Source organism: Rhinichthys klamathensis, unplaced genomic scaffold (assembly GCF_029890125.1).
Source record: "Rhinichthys klamathensis goyatoka isolate OS25496 unplaced genomic scaffold, OSU_Roscu_1.1 h1tg000011l_1, whole genome shotgun sequence".
Taxonomy (NCBI): domain Eukaryota; kingdom Metazoa; phylum Chordata; class Actinopteri; order Cypriniformes; family Leuciscidae; genus Rhinichthys; species Rhinichthys klamathensis.
In genome coordinates, this window is record NW_026606564.1 from 6,226,758 (window position 1) to 6,247,470 (window position 20,713).

The window sequence follows — 20,713 nt, forward strand, 5'->3', positions numbered from 1 at the left end:
ATGAACAGACGGTTAACCAATGACAAGACACATGGCAGGATCACATGACAAACAGGGAATCACATGACAGACATGGAACATGACATGAACAAACCAAAACGTGACAGAGACAAGACCAAAACGTGACATTTAGTTTAGATTTAATTTAGTTGTTTTATCATCAACATACACTATGCTATATAGGGGTGTCCAACCTGCACGTTGCTCTTTAAATGTACACAATGTTAAAAATACACTTCAACTGCATTGAAACGTACAGTCCTCTTGTGGACAGGTGCAGGGATGATCTGTTAAGGTTTTAAGTTCATCAGTTTTGGCTAGAGTCCGCCAAGCCACATTGACCTCTGTAGCATCCCTAGCAAGGTAGCGTCTGCTGCATGTCACCTGACCCAGATAAGAGATGCTAACTCCCGCTGCCTCTCCAACCTTCACATATTTTGAACACACACACTTGCACACTTGCACACAGACTTTCATAGTCCTTCAAGCTACATTACAACACCTGCCGCCTCCCTGGGGACTCCCCAACAGGACTGTTTGACCCCTTTTTCTCGTCTAACCACCCATCAAGGGACGAGCTCATTCACGTATTGTTGTTGTTTTCATCCGCAGGAGATGTTCACACCTGAGTGTAAATTCAAGGAGTCTGTGTTTGAGAACTACTACGTTATCTACTCATCCACCGTGTACCGCCAACAGGAGTCGGGGCGAGCCTGGTTCCTGGGCCTCACCAAGGAGGGTCAGGTCATGAAAGGGAATCGAGTAAAGAAAACCAAGCCCTCCTCACACTTTGTACCAAGACCCATTGAAGGTAGTGTTTTTGCAAAAGTGTGTTTCCAGCATCCAAAAACCCTGTCATGTAATTCAGTACCAAAAGAAATATTAAAACGTGACCAAATGCAAAATAATGCGATAAGATTTATTATATACCGTGTGTAGATTGTATAGAGAGGGACTAAGGGTACATCGCTATATTGACGAACTTGGAACTCCATTGGTTTCATATGCTTGCCTCATGCGTCAGATCAAGATGCATTTAATTCTTTGCATGCATTTGTAAAATAGAAATGATTTTCATATATATTTAAATTTACGTAACAGGCAGATAAAAGTACAGGTATGTACTGCAAAACACGGACAGTATATAATTTACAAACAACTCATGTTGCGTTCCAAGTCTTCTGAAGCCATACTATATCTTTATGTGAGGAACAGAGTAAAAACCAGACAAATTGTATGTCACGAGACACACGAGAGGCAATGGCATTTCACAATTAAAGCTGATGAATATGCTGTGTTTCGAGTGTTATAGCGGATTAAGATGTTTACTTGTTCAATCTTGAACGATGACTGAAACTTTGTATTACTGGCACTTCTCGTGTTTATAGCCTTCTTAAGAACAATTGCTTGTTGTATTCCTCAACAAAGTCACTTTGGATAACAGCATGAATGAATAAATGAATAAATGTAAATCTAAATTATCATTTTTGGCTCTGTTCCTCTCACATCTTTTTTTTTTTTGTAATTTGTCTGTATTGATGACTGAGGTTTCTCATTGAAAGTAATCCCTAATGCAAAATAAACATACCAAAATATATTTGAAATACATTTATTTCATGCTAAGTATACTACAAATACATTAACATATTTATGTACTTAATATAAATACCCTGCAATTGTACTTTTGGTATACTGCATTTAAAGTCTGCTAAATTGGAACAACTAATTTTGCTAATTAAATAACTAAATTAGTTATCTGGAAATAGTGCTGAGGTTCAACTAAAGCTATACTTAAGTATATTTGATTGTGCTAAAATGGAATTATTGAAAGTATACTTTAGGTACACTTTAAATGTCTTGCATTTAAAGACTGATATTATATAGAGATCAAACTATCCTTACTAATAGTGACATTAAAACACATTTAAGGCCTAGTAATTAAGAAATGTGCATTGTGCTATAAAAAATACTCCAAATAAAGTTTAATTATAATGTTTATATTAGTAGAAAGCTTAATGTCAAGTAAATATGTTAATGTTTTTTTGCACTAAGTATGAAATAAATGCATTTTAAATACATGTTGGTATAGTGTGGTATAGTGTATTTGTGCCAGCAGCCATATCACCCTGTAGCCCAAGACTGGTTGCCCACTGAAGCTAAGCAGGGCTGAGCCTGGTTAGTACCTGGATGGGAGACCTCCTGAGAAAACCAGGTTGCTGCTGGAAGAGGTGTTAGTGAGGCCAGCAGGGGGAGCTCATCCTGTGGTCTATGTGGGTCCTAACGCCCCAGTATAGTGACGGGGACACTATACTATCTAAGAGCACCGTCCTTCGGATGAGATGTTAAACCGAGGTCCTGACTCTCTGTGGTCATTAAAAATCCCAGGATGTCTTTCGAAAGATTAGGGGTGTAACCCCGGCATCCTGGCCAAATTTGCCCAGTGGCCTCTGTCCATCATGGCCTCCTAATCATCCCTATATATATATACACACTGATTGGCTTCATCACTCTGTCTCCTCTCCACTCTGTCTCCCCTCCACCTGTGTGTGGTGGGCGTTCTGGCGCAATATGGCTGCCGTCGCATCATCCAAGTGGATGCTGCACATTGGTGGTGGTTGAGGAGATTCCATGTAAAGCGCTTTGAGTGCCTAGAAAAGCGCTATATAAATGTAATGAATTATTATTAGTGTTTTTTCACTAGGAAAGTTGGAGTGGAAAATAGAGTTCTAAGTTCGTCAATATGGCCATGCCTATATAGATGAACCTTTAGCATAATAATAATAGTGATGCTTCAGTTTTTGACACTTTGGCAGTAAGTACAGGTTATGTATTTGTGAAAAGTAGGTGTTACACACCAGAATGGGTCCAGATGGTTTGAGACAAGGGGCAAAAAACTAAGAGGGCTAGAAAAATGCCAGAAAGAAAAATTGTTACGCAACAAGACAAACCATCTTTGGAATTACATGCACTGATGAATCGCACACAGCAATACCAACAGCATATATAAAGCAAGCAAATATGTTCAGCTTTGATTTCATGTTCACTTTAACCTTTAACATTCATGCATTTTTTAAATAAAAATCAAAAATGTACAATGCAAAGCTAAAAAGTATGTCAATCATAAGTCTCATTACTCATAATGATCGCAGTCAAAAGTAATGGGTATTAATCTCTTGATGTGTTTGCAGTTTGCATGTATAGAGAGCCTTCACTGCATGAGATTGAAGAGAAGCAACGCTCCAGGAAAAGCTCAGGAACCCCAACGATGAACGGAGGCAAAGCGGTCAACCAGGACTCCACATAGCAGGGCTTAAACACAGGAGGCAGAGCAGCCCCTCGCCCTCGCCCTCGCCTCCAACCACGGGAATCTGCAACCAGAAGACCAACTGAACTCTTGCCTGAGAAAATTTCCAGAAGAACACAGAGGGGGAAAAAAAGAGAAATAAATGTTACCGTTCCAATCAGGAGTTGAACTCACATTTTATGCAAAAAAAGAAAAAGAAAAAAGTGGGCAGTCATTTGGTTCACAACAATAGTAATATTTTTTGTTTGGGGTTTATGCTGTGAGAAATGAGCTTTAAAACGTTCTCATGTGTTTCGTTTTCATGTGAATGCTCTTCATGCTTTACTTTCATCAAGAAAAATGGGAACTTTTCTCTCTTTGCTCAATGCTCATTGCTATTGATTCTGTTTGTGGATATTATGCAGGTTTGAGCAAGTTTTTCTACTTTCTTTTATTTCTTTTTTCTTTTTCTTTTTTAATTACCCGAGAGGCGAATGCACTTTGTGACTCCAGATTGCTGGAATGTCAGGAGGGTGAATGTAGAATGTATGCTCAGTTACTTTGGGGATGGTCTTGGATCGTTTCGTTGCCTGTTCATTTTGGTAAGAGATAATATCCATGCAACACTTTCTTCAAAAATCTTGCCCGCCTTGGCGCACATACGTCCAGCACAGGTACACTGGTATGTGTGTATGTTTGTGTGTGCGTGACACTGCTCAGCTGGAGTGTGACGCTCTTTATTACGACGGACGGCTAAGCTTTAGATGGAAAGTAGGCGATTTCCCGTGAATTATTCTCAAATTTCCTTGCACCCAAGCACCCAACTTAAGTATTATATTTAGCTCAAAGTATGACAAGCAACTCAGGAAGCTCTAGTCTTAGAAGTGTGACCCTGACACCAGCCCTGTCCAGTCAAAAAAAAGCACAAAGAAGGCCAGTTTATTGCCCCTTTACGGGTTTGGAGGTCGGCCTGGACAGGGCGGGTGGATTGTGGACTATAGGAGGAGCCTGGCATTCATAAGTCTTCCAGTATAAATGGCATGAGAGCTGTGCCCAAGTATGCAGCAACAAAACGCAGAGACTTAAACGCATGAGTCCTCAGAAAAGTGTGTTTATAGTTAAATGAGAAATTGTCAAATGAATAACATGTATGTGACAAAGAGTGTAAAAAACAGACACCCAGTGCAAAGATTGTGCTGATCAAATGAGTTTCCAGACAAGAAAACACTGTAATGGGAGTGTGTCCTTTTCGCTGTGTACAAACAGAACTCTTTATTTTTCATGTTTGCAGATGTTTTCACCTAAATGAAACACTATCATATATGCATTATGAATAATGAGATGTATAAAATATGCATTGATATTATAAAGCAGAATGAAATTAGGATTGTTTAAGAATAAAAGTATGATATTTAAAGCTTTCACCCCTGTGTCACTGCATAGCTTATTTTCCAAGGATTCTCTTGAGCGGTGCATTACAGTAAGTGCATTTAATGTAGCGGAGAGGCAGAATAAACGCATTTACACAGGTATAATAATGTTATGATGAAGCTATAATAAATGTTTTGAACATTTCAATTCTGATTGACACTTCCCACAAACGGTACAAAATTTGCCTGAAATTATTCTTCATGGTCAGTAAAATGGACATGATTAACTTCAAAATTTGCCTGTCAAATTAAATAGTGTACAGGCTTTTTATTTTATAAAAAGAGGTTTGTATGGAAGTTTGTTTCCGCCACAGAATGAAAAATAAAAAAGGTATGACTTTTTATCTCACAATTCTGATTCTTTTTTTCTCTCACAATTGCGAGTTCATCTCGCAATTCTGACTTTTTAATAAAGTTATAAAGTAAGAATTGCGTGATTTAAAGTCGCAATTGCGTGTTATAAAGTAAGAATTGCGTGATTTAAAGTCGCAATTGCGTGTTTATAAAGTCAGAATTCTTCAATATAAACTCAATTGCAAGAAATAAACTCGCAAAAACTTTATATCTTGCAATTCTGACTTTATATCACGCAATTCTGACTTTATAACACGCAAATCTGACTTTATATCACGCAGTTGCGAGTTTATATCTTGCAATTGTGAGATAAAAAGTCTCAATTATCTTTTAAAATGTTTTATTCTGAGGCGGAAACATAGGTTTGCCATAAAAACTTGAGAAATAAACCCTCATTTGTGTGATATGGTATTTTCCAGCAATAAACATAAACATTTCTGCCTATAATGTATTTGGGGCTATAGCAGGTTTGAGACCAAATGTTGATTTTTGCTCAGAAGCTTATTTTTCTTTTGATCTTTTTCCCCCCCTTACAGCAACTTGGGTAACAGGATTGAATGGTTGATTTACAACTTATTAATACAATTTGTTTATAGACTTGTCAGCCCAGCATTCTATGTCTGGTTCATTCGATAAATAATAGATATCAACTAAATCCATTTGATTTGTGCCTTTAATACTAAGAAGTAATGGGACACAATTTGTAAAAGATAGATATATGAAATGATGGATGAAAAATATGACATTAAAAAATAAAAAATTTAAATGCTAAAAGTTATCTCTGTTGACAATAACAAATGACTGCGGTGAGTCAGAGATACGTGCATAAATAATTTAGTACGGCTTTTAATGTGGCGCTGCATCTCTACACAGAATTTGAAGTTGGCACAGAGTCTCCTCAGAGCAATCTTAACTCCTTGTTACAAAATTCAAAGGACTGATAATGATTTATCTGATTTACAGGCAAGTATGGGTAATCATATCAGCCTAAAGTTAAAACACTCAGGCAGAAATCCAATTTATCATTTTAGGATTGCACTTCTCTGGCCTTAATTCTACTCGTTGTCATGGAAACAGACTTCCCCTACTGTCTGTAAGGAGAACGAAGAGGAGGAGATGGAGGGGGAGGAGGGCTGCAGAGGATTTACTCTTTTCTCTCTCTGGAGAACAGATTGAGATTGTGTTTGAGATTGTTTCTCTCTTAGTCGTTTTAAAGTCACATACATGGTAACATAGCAGTGATGTACAATTACAGGTCTGAGGAGCATGATGTGTTTGTGTGTGTGTGTGTGTGTGTGTGTGTGTGTGTGTGGCTGTGTGTTCTTACATACCACTACAACTATATTTCGTGGACAGATTTGTACCCAGAAGTGACCACAACCTGTCAAAATCTTTAATAAAAAAACTCCCTTTAGGGATGTCCTCATTTGTAAATCCTGTATAAAAATAAAGTAATTATAGGATTTTTAAAAATGAAAAAATGCAGAAAGTTTTGTGTGTTGGGTAGGTTTAATGGTCAGTGTTAGGGGAGAGAATATACAGTTTGTACAGTATAAAAACCATTATGGCTATGGAATGTCCCCATTTAGATATAAGTAAAGTTTGTGTGTGTGAGCGTGCGTGCGTGTTGTGTGTTGTTGTTGTTGTTGTTGTTGTGTGAAAGATACTGAGAGGAAATCATTACCGGTAGACAGCTAGAAGAAGAACCTTAATTAGGCTTTGAGAATTAAATTCCATTATCAAGGACATTTATAAAATTGATAATTACCAAACACCAACTTTAATGAAAAAGACATTTCATGTGATTTGTCTCTCTCTTTTAAAAAAAAAATGTAGACATGTAAACAACTCACAGAATTCTGTAAACAGTCTTTGACATTTTATATCCATAATACCTGTGAGTAACGTAACAGCAAAGCCACGCTGAGCCAAGTTGAACTGGTTCTGTCAGTGCCAGTAACATATAGGATCCTGTGTACCCTAAAGCCAATGACTCGTGTGAAAAACGGCCTGCCTGTAAATCCCCTCCTTTCTTGAGGAATATTGATTTGATTAAATCTACCGCAGCTGTAAACATTCACTCTGCTATTCTATTCTGTCATTCTCGCATTGATCCGCCATCTTTCTGGGTTTTATTTTAGCGCTCATCTTAACTGATTCTGATGTTTGGTTGGAGATTTTAATCTTAAGGGATTGATTGATTTTGGGGCAATTAATGGGGCAGGACGGCCCTTGCAGACCTAGAACATCAAGTTCTTCATTAAGAAATAATTAGTCGTCTTTCAATGAACATGATTTGTCTCTTAGATCTTCAATCCAACAGAGCTTCAAAGATTTGATTATGTTGGATTATGTTTTTTTCAGTGATAAAGCCATAATAATGAGCTGCTGGCTGAATTCATTAGAAATAACATGATGAAAAACATGACATTATTTTTCATGAAATTGTTTTAGCTTTTTAAAATAGCTGTTGTATTACGGAGAACTGTGACGTTTTATCTGTTTCAAACAAACACAAACAGCTATACAAACAAATGTAAACTCTCAGGCCAAATTCCCTTTCTTTATATTTGATAACAGTCATACTGACAGCATTAGAAGTGCAAATCTGCTGCAATTCAGCTGTGTTGTTAAATACTATTAAAAAGAATAATTTCTTAATTTATTCAACAAACTAGCATTAATTTGAACCCTTTCCACATTTTAACAGTGGAAAGATCATGTGGGCATCGGTACACAACCCCAACGGAAAAAATATATATATTTACACATATATATATATATATATATGATCAATATATTACATGGTGTAAATATACTGAAAAATATATTAAATATATTGCATTAATATATTTTGTTATATATTACAATATATTGAATAATAAGGAATTGCCGCTTTTCATATATTGAAAAATATATTTACAATATACTGTATTTACACTGTAAAAGATCATTAGATGAGTGTACTTCAAAAACATGTGGAAAAGGAGGATTAACTCAAAGTTATAAGCTGCTAAACAAAGACATACGGGTGTTGGGACAATGACAGACTGTGCATTTATTTGTATTTATTAACCTGCAAATACATTGTGCATGTCAAACTTAACTGAATAAATTGAATGATTTTTTTTTTTTTTTTTTTTTTACAATGTGCACATAAGCCAAAAATACATTTTCTGGCTTTTCTCAGTCTAGAAAGCTCCAAATTCAAAAATTATTTCACATTTCTTCTACATAAATGACCCATTTTAAATACACATTCATCTTTCCAGAGGTGAAGTATCCCTTAAATTAAAATTAATAGAGGTTCAAACCAATCAAACCAGGCTTTGTTACCATGATGATCATCAACTTTCTCTGTCAACTCAGGCTTTGATCCTGAGTTTAGGAGTTTAGGTGTGACATCAGCAGCTAACAACCAATCACATGCTAAGAAAGAGTGAAACTGAGATTAATTTCATAGGAGAGAAGCACCGCGATTCACTACAGAATATTACGAGATTAAAAAATATAAATAATATAAACAAATTTACACTGCAAGAAGAAAATAGCTGTCTATGAAAGAGGACAACTAAAATAAAAAGTCTTGCTATATCAGTGCAAGTAAAAGTTCTGAAGTTAGTTTATACACTTTATAAAGGTCGAGAAAATTGAACATTTAAGCTCATGTAGTCATTTTACAGCTTTATCTATTGATTCTAAAGCGTATTTATATTACCTTTATATATTTATTCAATTAATAATTGATAAACTAAAATTGTACATGTGTGATCGATTATGGGTACAATAATTACATTAATAATATCTAAATCATACAAAATGAATATTATAAATAAGCATTACTAAAAGCCAGATGATTTTGTCTTTAAAAATAATTTTGCTGTGTAGTGATCTTTAATTTGGAGTAGAAACAGGTGGAGTGACTTTAATTATCGCATCAGACATGTGTCACTTTGCTCACAGCTGATTGGTCCAAGGTCGGTTTGCAACCTCTTACCTGGAACATAACCTGTCCCGGACCAGGGTAGCCGTAGAGCGTACGTTACTATGGCGAGGAACACTGCTAAAAGCCAAACCACTCTCATGGTGCCTAAAACCCAGGGTTGGCGCAAACTAAACCGAAACATATCGGGCTAGCCACCTAAACCGGCTTCATGGTATAGGCCCCTGTTAGTGTTTAATGTTCTGTTGGGATGTAACATCTTTATGTTGTCTGAGTTTTGTGGGTCACCATTGTGTTGAAGAGTAGAGTCTGTGCTTCAGTCCAGCAGAAGATCAACTTTACATCAAAGTTTGTTTGTTTTTTCAGTTAAGGTTCTGTTTAATAAATACAATTTAATGCACAATGGCAATCATTGTCCTGACACTTTTTTGTGTATTTTTACAGTAGAATCTTACGACTTTGAGTAAAACATCTAAATTAAGGCAATCATTCCATGTTTTGATATACTAATTACATTTTACAGAGTAAATATATTGTAAATACATTTTTCAATATATGAAAAGCTGCAATTCCTTATTCAATATATTGTAATATATAACACATTATATTACAGTTTTTTTCAATTGCTTACACACTAAAATTAAAACTTTCCCACTATTAGCAAAACCTTACACTCAAGGAGCAAAACACCAGCCTAGATTTGCACAATTGTAAGCACGTTGTCAGCTTCACCCTTTTTGCAAAACATTACACACAGTAATTTGTAAAACTCTACACACATTTTCACACCTTAGACACAGATAAGGATTGTGAGGTTACTTCCTTGTCATTACAAAGCCCCGGTTTGCCATTGACCACACTAATGAATGAATTGGATATGCACATCCACCAGGTGTGGAAGCACACATGTGCTAATTTGAAAACGCAGCACTCAGGTGTGCTATAAAAGGCAGCAGGTTCACCTGTCTTCAAGTTCACCTGTCTTCAACAAAAATGGAAGGAGCTAGAAGAAGATGAAGAAGAAGAAGAAGAAGAAGAAGAGTGAGAATAAGAGGGGGAGCTCAAAGAGGAGGTGAAGGAGGTAGAGGAAGAGGAGAAGGAGGTAGAGGAAGAGGTGAAGGAGGTAGAGGAGGAGGAGAAGGAGGTAGAGGAAGAGGTGAAGGAGGTAGAGGAGGAGGAGAAGGAGGTAGAGGAAGAGGTGAAGGAGGTAGAGGAGGAGGCCCAGGTAGAGGAAGAGGAGAAGAAGGAGATAGAGGAAGAGGAGAAGGAGATAGAGGAAGAGCCCTAGGTAGAGGAAGAGGTAGAGAAGGACTTGAAGAGTTGATAGAACCTGAACAAAGAAGACGAGGACCAAATTTGACTCAAGAAATACGTGCAACACTTATTGACCATGTTATCAACAATGGACTGACACTGATGGAAGCTGGACAAAGAGATCAACCAAATCTCTGGTTGATACTGTAACTGAATAGTTACAGTATTCTTGTTGCTTTTACAGTAGTTTTTATCAAACTGTATGTAGTCAAACTGTTGTACTTCATGCAGTAATTTTTATTTGTCTACAGATTTTATTTTTTTCATTGATTTCTTTGTTGGTTGATTACTGTAACTGATTATGGTAAGAAATACTGTAAATAAATACTTGAAATATGAGTCTGCAGAAATCAGTGTTGTGCAGTGCTTGGCAAGTTTATAGTAGGCCTGTTTGTGTACATTCTCCCTATATCTCAAACTAATCATGAAGAATGTTGTGGGTTTGTCACTATTTTTTTTTTTTTCATCTAAATAATCTCTTACATAACAATGTCTGGCCAAAAATCTAGCACTTGCTATTTCCTAAAAATAGTTTTTTTACAAATGTGTTTTTTATTTATCACAGCCGTGTGAAACTGGCTGCAATATTGTCTGATCATTGAGGACTGTGTTGGTTAAATGAAAACTAATAGCATTTTCACAAATATGTGTATATCTTTTGACTTAAGTGTGTATGTTTTGACAGAAGTGTGTCATTTTGCAAACAATCTAGGAATTATGCAAATTGAGTGTGGTGTTTGGATAATTGTGATTATATTTTGAAAAAAAGAACCCGGTTTTCAAAATTGCGTGTAAACAATTGAAAAAAACTGTAACTCAATATATTTCACATATATATTTTTCAGTATATTTACACCATATAATATCATGATCATAAATATATGGAAATATATTTTCGTTCCGTAAGGGAATACAAGCTGGAATCGACTTTACTTGAATCCCACATCTCATAACACCAAGAGTCTGGAGCATATTCACAACAGAAGTTATGCACTTTAGCCCAATCCATAAATACATTTTTGCAATGATGCACACTTCTTTTAAGCTATATAAGTTGAATCCAAGTTTAGTAAATAAATAAAGTAAATAAATAAAACTTGGGATCATCCACCTCTGCAAAACCCTCTAGCACTGAAGGTTAGTATTGCGATTTATCTCCTCCTCGTCTCAACAGCTCAAGAGCAAAGCAAATTGATCCATTACCCATTCTGCAAGAACAACGTCTGTGTCCTTCCTATGAGGAATTGCCTTATTGAAAGGCATTTTCTATATTTTGCTTCATGCAGGCATTTTTTACTTACAGTAACAGAATGTCTTGCCCTATGAGTTTAAGACTTCTAAGACTTCAGTATCTGCCGACGAGCTCAGATGTTTCCGCTGATAGACAGACTAATGAAGGAACTCTAAAACTATGTTTGTGTAATGCAATAAATTGTGCAACAGTGGAGTGACTCAAATCATACTGAAAAAGCTGTAATAAACCAAACAAGTTCGAGAATGAGAAACATTTAAAGGGCTGTCAAAAACAGCCTTCATAAGCTTGGAAGATACTTTTGAGTATATACCTCCTCAGTAAAGTTTGTAACAATGAGACTCAGTTTGTTAACCTCAGTTCACAAATTAGATATCATGAGCAAACAATGAACAATTTGTTTGTTTGTTTGTTTGACTGTTTGTTTTATAGGCTAAAATTTGTTTCTACTTATATTAATGTATTTTTAATATTTCAATTTAATAAATTAACATTAGTTCATGTATTATAAACAAACATTAATTAACAATTGAACACTCATATTTATACATTTATAAATATATTTAGCCTAGACTATCAAATGCTGTAAGAATTTTTTTGTGTTAACAAATTGAACCTTATTGCAAAGTGTTACATAAAAAAACGTGTGATTACAATGTGACATTTTTATTTTGCATTGTCAAATTGTCACAAACTGCCTGTTTTTGTTTTGTTTTCATGAACTTTCCATTGTTCCAGTTTCCCGCTCCTCGCTTGTTACCATGGTTTCTGAATAATGAGTCATCGCCTGTTCGTCATTTGAGTTCAATCACCATGTGTATTTAAGTTCCTTCTTTTCATTCAGTTGTTGTCTGGTAGAGGAGGAGGAGGAGGAGGAGGAGGAGGAGGAGGAGGAGGAGAAGGAGAAGGAGAAGGAGAAGGAGAAGAAGAAGGAGAAGGAGGAGGAGGAGGAGGAGGAGAAGGAGGAGGAGGAGAAGGAGGAGGAGAAGGAGGAGGAGAAGAAGACGAAGCTGATGATGCTGATGATGATGGAGATGATGGAGAAAGAGGTGAAGGAAGAGGAAAAGTAGGAGGTGGAGGAGGTGGAGGAGGAGGAGGAAGAGCAGTAGGGAGTGGAGGAAGAGGTGAAGGAAGAGGATGAGGAAGGTGAAGGGAAAGGGCAAGGCCAAAGAGACAAGCAGTGCCACTCTAGTTGCCCATGTCTTTGTCCATGGTATGACTATGAGGGAGTCTGGGCAACGAGTACAGCCAAACTTGAGTCGCTTCACCGTCGCCTCCATCATAAGAACCTTTAGGGAGATAAACAGGTACAGTAGATGTACTTCAGACTGCTCTCCACTGTAACTTTTGAGAGCTGTACTATGTGCTGTTACAATACATACATGTACTGTTGCCCTATACTCCTGTAATAAAAAGAAATGCATCAAATTGCCTCACATACAGAGAGTTTTCTGAATGCTTCCATTTTGTAAAAAGGATGTGTTACAGTTACCACAAACAACATAACCTAGAAATTTTTGCAAAGTATGGAATCCCTTTATAGAATTTTTGAAGGAGGCTGGTCCAAAAAGTAATATATATGATGTCATAATATTACTGTAACTGATCTAAATATTAATAATTCATTATAACAAGTTACGATTAATTATTAATATTTCTTTAAAGCTAATTTGCTACGTGAGATAAATTCAAAACAATACTACAAAAATCGGTAATACGTAAGTTATGTTGCTTGTGGTTCTCCCCGCTCAAAAACCTTTTCACATGATGAACACAACAAAAGACACAACAAATGTATACATTTGCAAAAAATTTTATTCCTTATGTAAAAACACACCAAAAAAAAAAACCTCCGCCCCAGCATCCCATCTTTGGTGTGAGACAGGCCAGAGAATCTTGTCAGCATCACAGGCTATATTGGCCCTATCCAGGCAGAGGGGTAAAATCCACTTGCATGCCTGTTCCCCGCTGGCACGCATCAACTGGAATATTTGGCAGGCTTCTTCAATTCCACCGTCTCTGTGTCCTAGAAAAATAGAAGTTCTGATTACTGTAACTGTAGCACATCCTTTTTTCAAAATGGAAGCATTCAGAAACTCTATCTGTATGTGAGGCAATTTGATGCATTTCTTTTTACACTTTTTTCTGAATTGCTAAAACACATTTCTTGAAACCATTTCTCAAAACCTTTAACACAAAATCACATTTTCAAACCACATTCAGAGAACCTCTGACTCTTCTGGCAAAATCAAACAATTGCCTCAAAACCATTTTATCTGTGCTCAAAATCAAACAATGCTTTCAGATTATACACACAGCGAGTCAATATTATAAACACTACAGATCATTCATCAGACACTACATAAAAAATGGAGAATACAGAATCCAAAGCAAGCAGTTACAGAAAAAAAGTATATTGTAATAAAGTAAACTAATTTGGCAATTATATAGGCTATTGTATTTTGATTCGCGGTGTGTAAACGATGACAGCTGTGTTGTAGTTGTGTTTAACTTTTGCCTGCCTGTGTTTAGCGTTTTGAAACATAAGTGCATCACAGTGAAAAATGTATTTTAGTGAGTGAGAATGTGTTTAGAGTTAGCGAAAAGCAAAAAGAGTTCATGAGATTTGCAAACTACCTTGTGTTGTAACTACCTGAACTTGCTTAATATTTTACAGACAGAGTTATTTATTCGAAAAATTGGTTTAAGCTATTGAGAATTTGGTTCAGAGAATGGGGTTTAGTGTTTTAGCAATTCAGAAAAACTGTATTACAGTAGTATAGTGCAACAGCTACCGTACATGTACAGTATGTGTTGTAACAGCACAATGTACAGCTCTCAAAAGTTACAGTAGAGAGCAGTCTGAAGTACATCTACTTGTTTTTCTCCCTGAAGGTTCGTATGATCGAGGTGACGGTGAAGCGACTCAAGTTTGGCTGTACTCGTTGAAGGACACGGGCAACTTAGAGTGGCACGAATTTCATCTGAGTCTTACTTGCCCTTGCCCTTGACCTTGACCTTCCTCATCCTCTTCCTTCACCTCTTACTCCTCCTCCTCCTGCTCCTCTTCCTCCTCCTCTTCCACTCCAGTGTCCTCAACCTCATGTCTTTCTGGATCCATTGTTCCAAAACTGAATGAACTGACTCTGGCCCTTTCATCTAAGGTTCTGATTGGTGTGTGATCAATTTTGACTCTTAGTGTTTACACTTGGGTAATTGTGTGCTAACTGAGCTGAAGCTGTACTGACTTGAGTGAACAATATTGAATGCTAGTGCTTTCTAAATGACAACATGGTGTAGGCAACAAAAAATGAAGGGATTTGTGTGTAGAGTTTTGCAGTGACAGTTCAACAAATCTGACTCATGTGTCAAAACAGGGGAATAGTGTTTATAGTTTAGGGAAATGGGTGTGCTTTTTGATTAATGGCTTTGGTTTTGACATTTTTGTTCAAAAGCCTGGTTATAGTGTTTAAGCAATCAAGAAAAACTGTAAATTCTCACTTATATATTGACACCTGTCACATTTTGTCTGAGTTTAAGTTTTGTTTGAATTGTATGTTGGTTTTGCACTGTTTCCTGTTCTTTCCTTTTTTCCTGTTTCATGTTGTTACCTTTTGTTACGATGTCTTCGTTGCGTATAGGTGGCTGTTCTGTTTGTGTTCCTGATATCTGAGTATCCTGAGAACCTTTGTTTTATTTTGAGATTGTAAATAAAAAGAGACAGCTGCAAATAGATCCTGCTCACCCCATCTGTGTCAACTGAACCGAAAAATTAATGTCCTCTCACAGTTGGATCATTCCCTCAAGGAACACACACAGGACTTCTTAGACCAGCTGCATCTCGTCTACTATGACGACAATAGCCTGTGTGTTTTTCATGTCCTCTGGGAAAATTTTATTTTGTGGGAAAATGAGTTTGTGGACTGGAAACTTTTTCAATGTGGGTCCTCCTTTACCATCGGTGAGCATCCACTTTACCGACCCGCCAGCACCCACAGTCTCCCCAGCGCATGATGCCAATGCAGCCAAGCCCCAATGGAGTATGAGCCAGAGCCCACCGCAGACTCAGGTCCTGAGCCCACCACGACAACAGAGCCGAAGCCCAGCAAGAATGTAGAGCCAAAGTCTGCCCACCACAGACCCAGTGCCTTGAAGAGCCAAGTCTGACCAGATGCGTGAGCCGGCCATCCCTTCCTTCCTTAATGGAGCTTACCCCTGTGGACACTATGGTCCCAGAGCTCAAGCCTTTTCTGGAGCCTGACCCGTCTCCACTGGCTCCTTTTAGCCCTTCAGCTCCTCCTTTGCTACACCTTGCAGCTCAGATCAACCTTGGGCTTCCAGTTTCCCAGCTCTGCCTAGGTGTGTCGATCCTCCGGCTCCACCTCAAGCCTCCGAGCCCCGGACTCCACCGGGGGGGGGGGGGGGGGGGGGTGGGATGAGACATTCTGATTATTTAAAGGAGCTGTATGTAAGACTTTATTTCAATTAATCATAAAATGTCCCTGATATGTCACTAGACATTAAGAAATCATGTACATTTCAAATACTTATATCACTGACAACAGTAGTCCGGCCAGGATATTGTCATTTAAAAAGTGAAGTTGCAGCCCTCAACTGATGTTGATGTTGTCATGTTGTGTTTTGGGTGGGATGAGACATTCTGATTATTTAAAGGAGCTGTATGTAAGACTTTATTTCAATTAATCATAAAATGTCCCTGATATGTCACTAGACATTAAGAAATCATGTACATTTCAAATACTTATATCACTGACAACAGTAGTCCGGCCAGGATATTGTCATTTAAAAAGTGAAGTTGCAGCCCTCAACTGATGTTGATGTTGTCATGTTGTGTTTTGGTCTGATGCTCCTCCCTCCACCTATCTACCAATCACGAAGTCAGTAGTGTTGCGGCATCCGGGTTGCCAGCTCTGCTCTAGTTACCACAGCTGCAGGTCGTCACGTTTCTGCTGGATCCTGCAGCCTATCTGGCAACCTCGAGTCAGGGAGGAGGGGGAGGGGATACACCGCTCTACAGTAATTTGAAAGTGATTGCAGTACCAGTTTTGACCACAATCTTACATACGGCTCCTTTAAGAAATAAGATCATAGATTTTGACAAATGTTGTAATTAGGCTCAATAAAGAAGGCACAGATGTACTTTAATGGGACAGAAATAATATAGTGGCGTCAGCATATAAAGCTAATTTGTTCAAAGATCAAAAATAAAACAAAGATTTTGGTTATCGGGTTTATAGGTAAAGATAAAAAAGAAAAAAAACAGGGGCGATGAAAAGCTTGGCCGTTCAGCCACCTGACTAAACTGGAACTCCTGTTGTTGTATATTAATTTGTCTTTATGAATGATTATTCAGTCTTTCTTGCATTTTTACATTTTATTGATATTATGTTTTCTGTATAGGCTAAGTGATTCACTCATTACAAATATGAATATGTCTCATTAAAATTTCGTTGCTTTTACACCCACACTAACTCACTGGCTGGTAAGGACATGTTTAGACAAATTACTTTGTCACTCCACATTTCATGCCTATTTCATCAAACCACCCACAGAAATCTATTTCAGCTTAGTATAACCCCTATAATATCGAGGCATATGTTTGTAAGTGGGAAGTACTAGAATAAATAAACAGTGGGGGTTAGCTGCGGGGGCACCTATGTGCAGAATTATGCAATATTCCCAGTTTGCAGGAACATTTATCACAAATGGAGACAGTAGACATGACATGAGCTAATAGAGCAGCATTGCAAGTGGCAGAACAACCTAAAGGAGAGACTGTGTCCCAGAAAAACTGCAGAAGGAAAACCTCAACAAAGCCACTCCGGATGCGGTTAGACAGATGGAGCAGGATAATGTGACTAATGAAAACATGGTTATGGGAACTGTAACTGTTGGTAGACAAATGTATTTTTTATTGCAGATATTGCACAGTATATTGGATAGTTATTATATAAGAGTTCTGAAATGTAGTTTCAAAAGTACTGGGACATTTCACTGTTTGTATGAATTCAGCATTACATGGTGAAGTTTTTACAGTAATTTGTACTGTAAACTTCGTTACAGCAGTGAGTTATTGAATCACTCAACCAACCAAAAAAAACTGAGTAATCCAGTAACAAAAACCCACTACTGTGTGTTGCTCAGAGACACATCACACCATGCCTGGTTGATTATGCTTTGGATTTGTTTGGAACTATTTTTGTTTACAAACCCTGTTAGCATTAATGTCTTGTTTACTGAATTGTTGGATAAAATTATCATTTTACTTTCAGCATTCAGTTGAAGACAGAGCATTTGCTTTACCTTAAAGAGAGAATATATTATAGTTTTGGAGCTTTGTTGGCTGAACATTTTCCTGCCATAGAGCTACAGTCTAGGGACAAATTCGCTGACAAATGCCATTTTTGTGGTGAACAAGAAATAAAGAATGGAGCAGTACATAAAGGTTGTGTTTTTAATCCTGTGGAAATATGATTACAGTTTTTCTCAATTGCTAAAACACTAAAACCCATTGGCTGAACACAGTTCTCAGTTGCCTGAACTCATTTAGCTAATTGTGCAGTCTGTTGTCAATACCTTAAACTATTTCACATGGCAAAACACAATTTGCAGATCTTACTTAGACTTTTCAGCAAAACGCTAAACACATTCTCATTCTCAAAACATATTCTGCACTGTAATGCACACGTCATCCATACTGGTAAACACAAGTGGCAATGATCAAATACAAATAGAGAACAAATGTCATTGATTGAACACAACCACTCAAAATTGATTTAACCTGTTTCAAATGATGCCCAAAGACAAGAAGAAGCACACTGATCACGTTTACTCCTTTGATTTTTGTCCCTTTTAGTATTGTATACTGTAGTACAGTGCATTGTAGGCTGTATACTGTACAATTAACAAATTATATGGCCCCGAACATCGTTACTGTAACAGTACCATTTGTTACAGTACTGAATGCTCAATAGATTTTACTGGTTGCACTTGCAGGTTCATATCAACAAAGAACAAGAATTACAGTATCAAACAATAGAACTGACAAAGGAGAAGTTTGTGAGATGCAGGGCACTGTACTGTAAAAATAGGGGTACAAGGAGGAAGAACAAATAAAATTGCAAAGAGCAAAGCAGAGTAGTAATTTCTGATCAATTTTGCGCTACTATGATGTTTTCATTCATCAAAAGACAATGACGGACAAATATGAAATTTGTTTTAAGATTAAAAATGTACTTCTCCCTGAAATTTTGATGGTACAGTAATGTGTCACGGGTAAGTCTACAAACAGTATAGCCGTCCGTAGATATCTTTCGAGAACTGTATGTTTTGAACAATGTGTTTTCTATTTTTTGGTGTATTGTTTACTGACTGCTTGATAGTGTATATCATTTTGATCACTTTGTCTATGATTTGAGAGCAGTGTTTGATTTTGAACACAAGTAAAACTGTTTTGAGGCGAAAGTTTCATTTTGCAAGAAGAGTCAGAGGTTTTGTAAATAGTGCTTGAAGATGAGGTTTTGTGTTTAATGTTTTCAGAAAAAGGAGCAAGGATTCAGACATTGTGTTTTAGCAATTGAGAAAAACTGTAAATTCAACCCCATGGGTTTTTCTCCAAACTTCAGTGTGACAATTACACTGCCCAGTGAATATAATGACAAACTGTATGCTTCTTGCTCTTTGCCCGGTGCACCCACAACATAAATAGAGGATTTGGCAAGTATTCACAAATTGGCAAGTATAAAACTTCTTCCCTTGCAAAAAATATCCCATGTGTGGATCACAACACTTACAGCTCATTCAAGACAAAATAGGCAGATGGTTAGTCTGGTGTGGAATTACTATTACTATTTATTTAGAAAACAAATCCAAACCAGTGTGTACAGTAAAACAGATTTTTTGACAGATGTTTAATATACTGTATTACAATGAAACAGCTTCGGATGTGTTTGGCTCCACTAATCTTTGCAATATTCTAAAAATACATTCTACTGTTTACTGTCAAGTGTGTCTATTCTCTTCCGTTCTCTAAAAGTCTTTCTGGGAATCAGTGACAGAGAGCTAACAGAGAGCTGAGATTTACTAAAGTTACACATTTTTCAGTCCTCCTTTTAAAGAATTACAGATATATTGTCTCATTTTACAATATGATTTATTTACAATATAATTTATAATGATTATAATCATAACCTTGTCTAATCATGATTACTGGTACCTCCAGGCATATTATCCTATATTACGTAAGCATTTAGTATTACCGTTTTTTTTCAACTGCTTATACATATTTTCAAAACTTTGCCTCTTTTTTTTCAACACTTTACACACAAATCCAAGAATTGCACACACAAAATGCAAAATGCCTCACATCTCTTACAAAATGAAGTCAAGTCAAGTCATCTTCATTTATATAGCGCTTTTAACAATGGAGATTGTTTCAAAGCACCGCATTCAAAATATCACAAACACATCTCAAAAGCAAACATTTGTCTTATGTTGCAAATACCTTTGCCATAATATTATATTTTTGGATATATCAGATACACACAGTTATTCAAAACCTAAAGCTCTTCTTTCATGAGCTCCTGTTCATTTCTGTACAAGATTGAAAGTAATTGGCAGAGAGATGTTGAAAATTTCACAGTAAACTCGAAAGCAAGATTGAAACCAAACTATTTCTTTTTTTACTGTAAGCATTTGTGGTTGTGAATACACAGTCCGAAAAAACTATAAGTTGACCTTTGGCCTATTTATAGGCCTATTCTAAAGCCATGATTGGTTGGTGTTAAGTAAAGCAATGAGTGTTTGCACATGTGAGGAGTTAGTGTGAGGCACTGATGAATTAGTGTGGTATTTTGATAGGTTGTGTTTGAAGAAGGAAATCAAGATACTTTATGTTAGATTTATGTGTGTTACATAGAGAATTGTGTGTTGTGGTTTGCAAAAAGTGTTTTATGAAATTGAAAACTGAGCCGAAGGCCGAGAATTGGTGTATGGTTTTGTAGATTTGGTGTGTGGTTCTGGTGTTTGATTGTCAGGTTTTTAATTGTGTGACAAGTAAGGATTGTGTGTGTACGCAGTTGAAAAAAAAACAGTAAAAACTGATCCATTATTTTCTG

General features: G+C 36.8%; 1 protein-coding gene and 1 pseudogene across 3 annotated transcripts in view; both read left to right on the forward strand.

Annotated features, from left to right (window-relative positions):
• Positions 1 to 3,830, forward strand: part of fgf12a (fibroblast growth factor 12a) — a 79,754-nt gene extending 75,924 nt beyond the window's left edge. For all 3 annotated transcript variants that reach the window (XM_056264779.1, XM_056264778.1, XM_056264777.1), the window contains 2 exons: positions 613 to 811; positions 3,189 to 3,830. In XM_056264779.1, the coding sequence (XP_056120754.1) occupies positions 613 to 811; positions 3,189 to 3,304 (315 nt within the window). In that variant the 3' untranslated portion in view covers positions 3,305 to 3,830. The remainder of the gene's footprint in view (positions 1 to 612; positions 812 to 3,188) is intronic.
• LOC130101731 (5S ribosomal RNA) lies at positions 2,109 to 2,225 on the forward strand (annotated as a pseudogene).
• Positions 3,831 to 20,713: the final 16,883 nt, after the last annotated feature.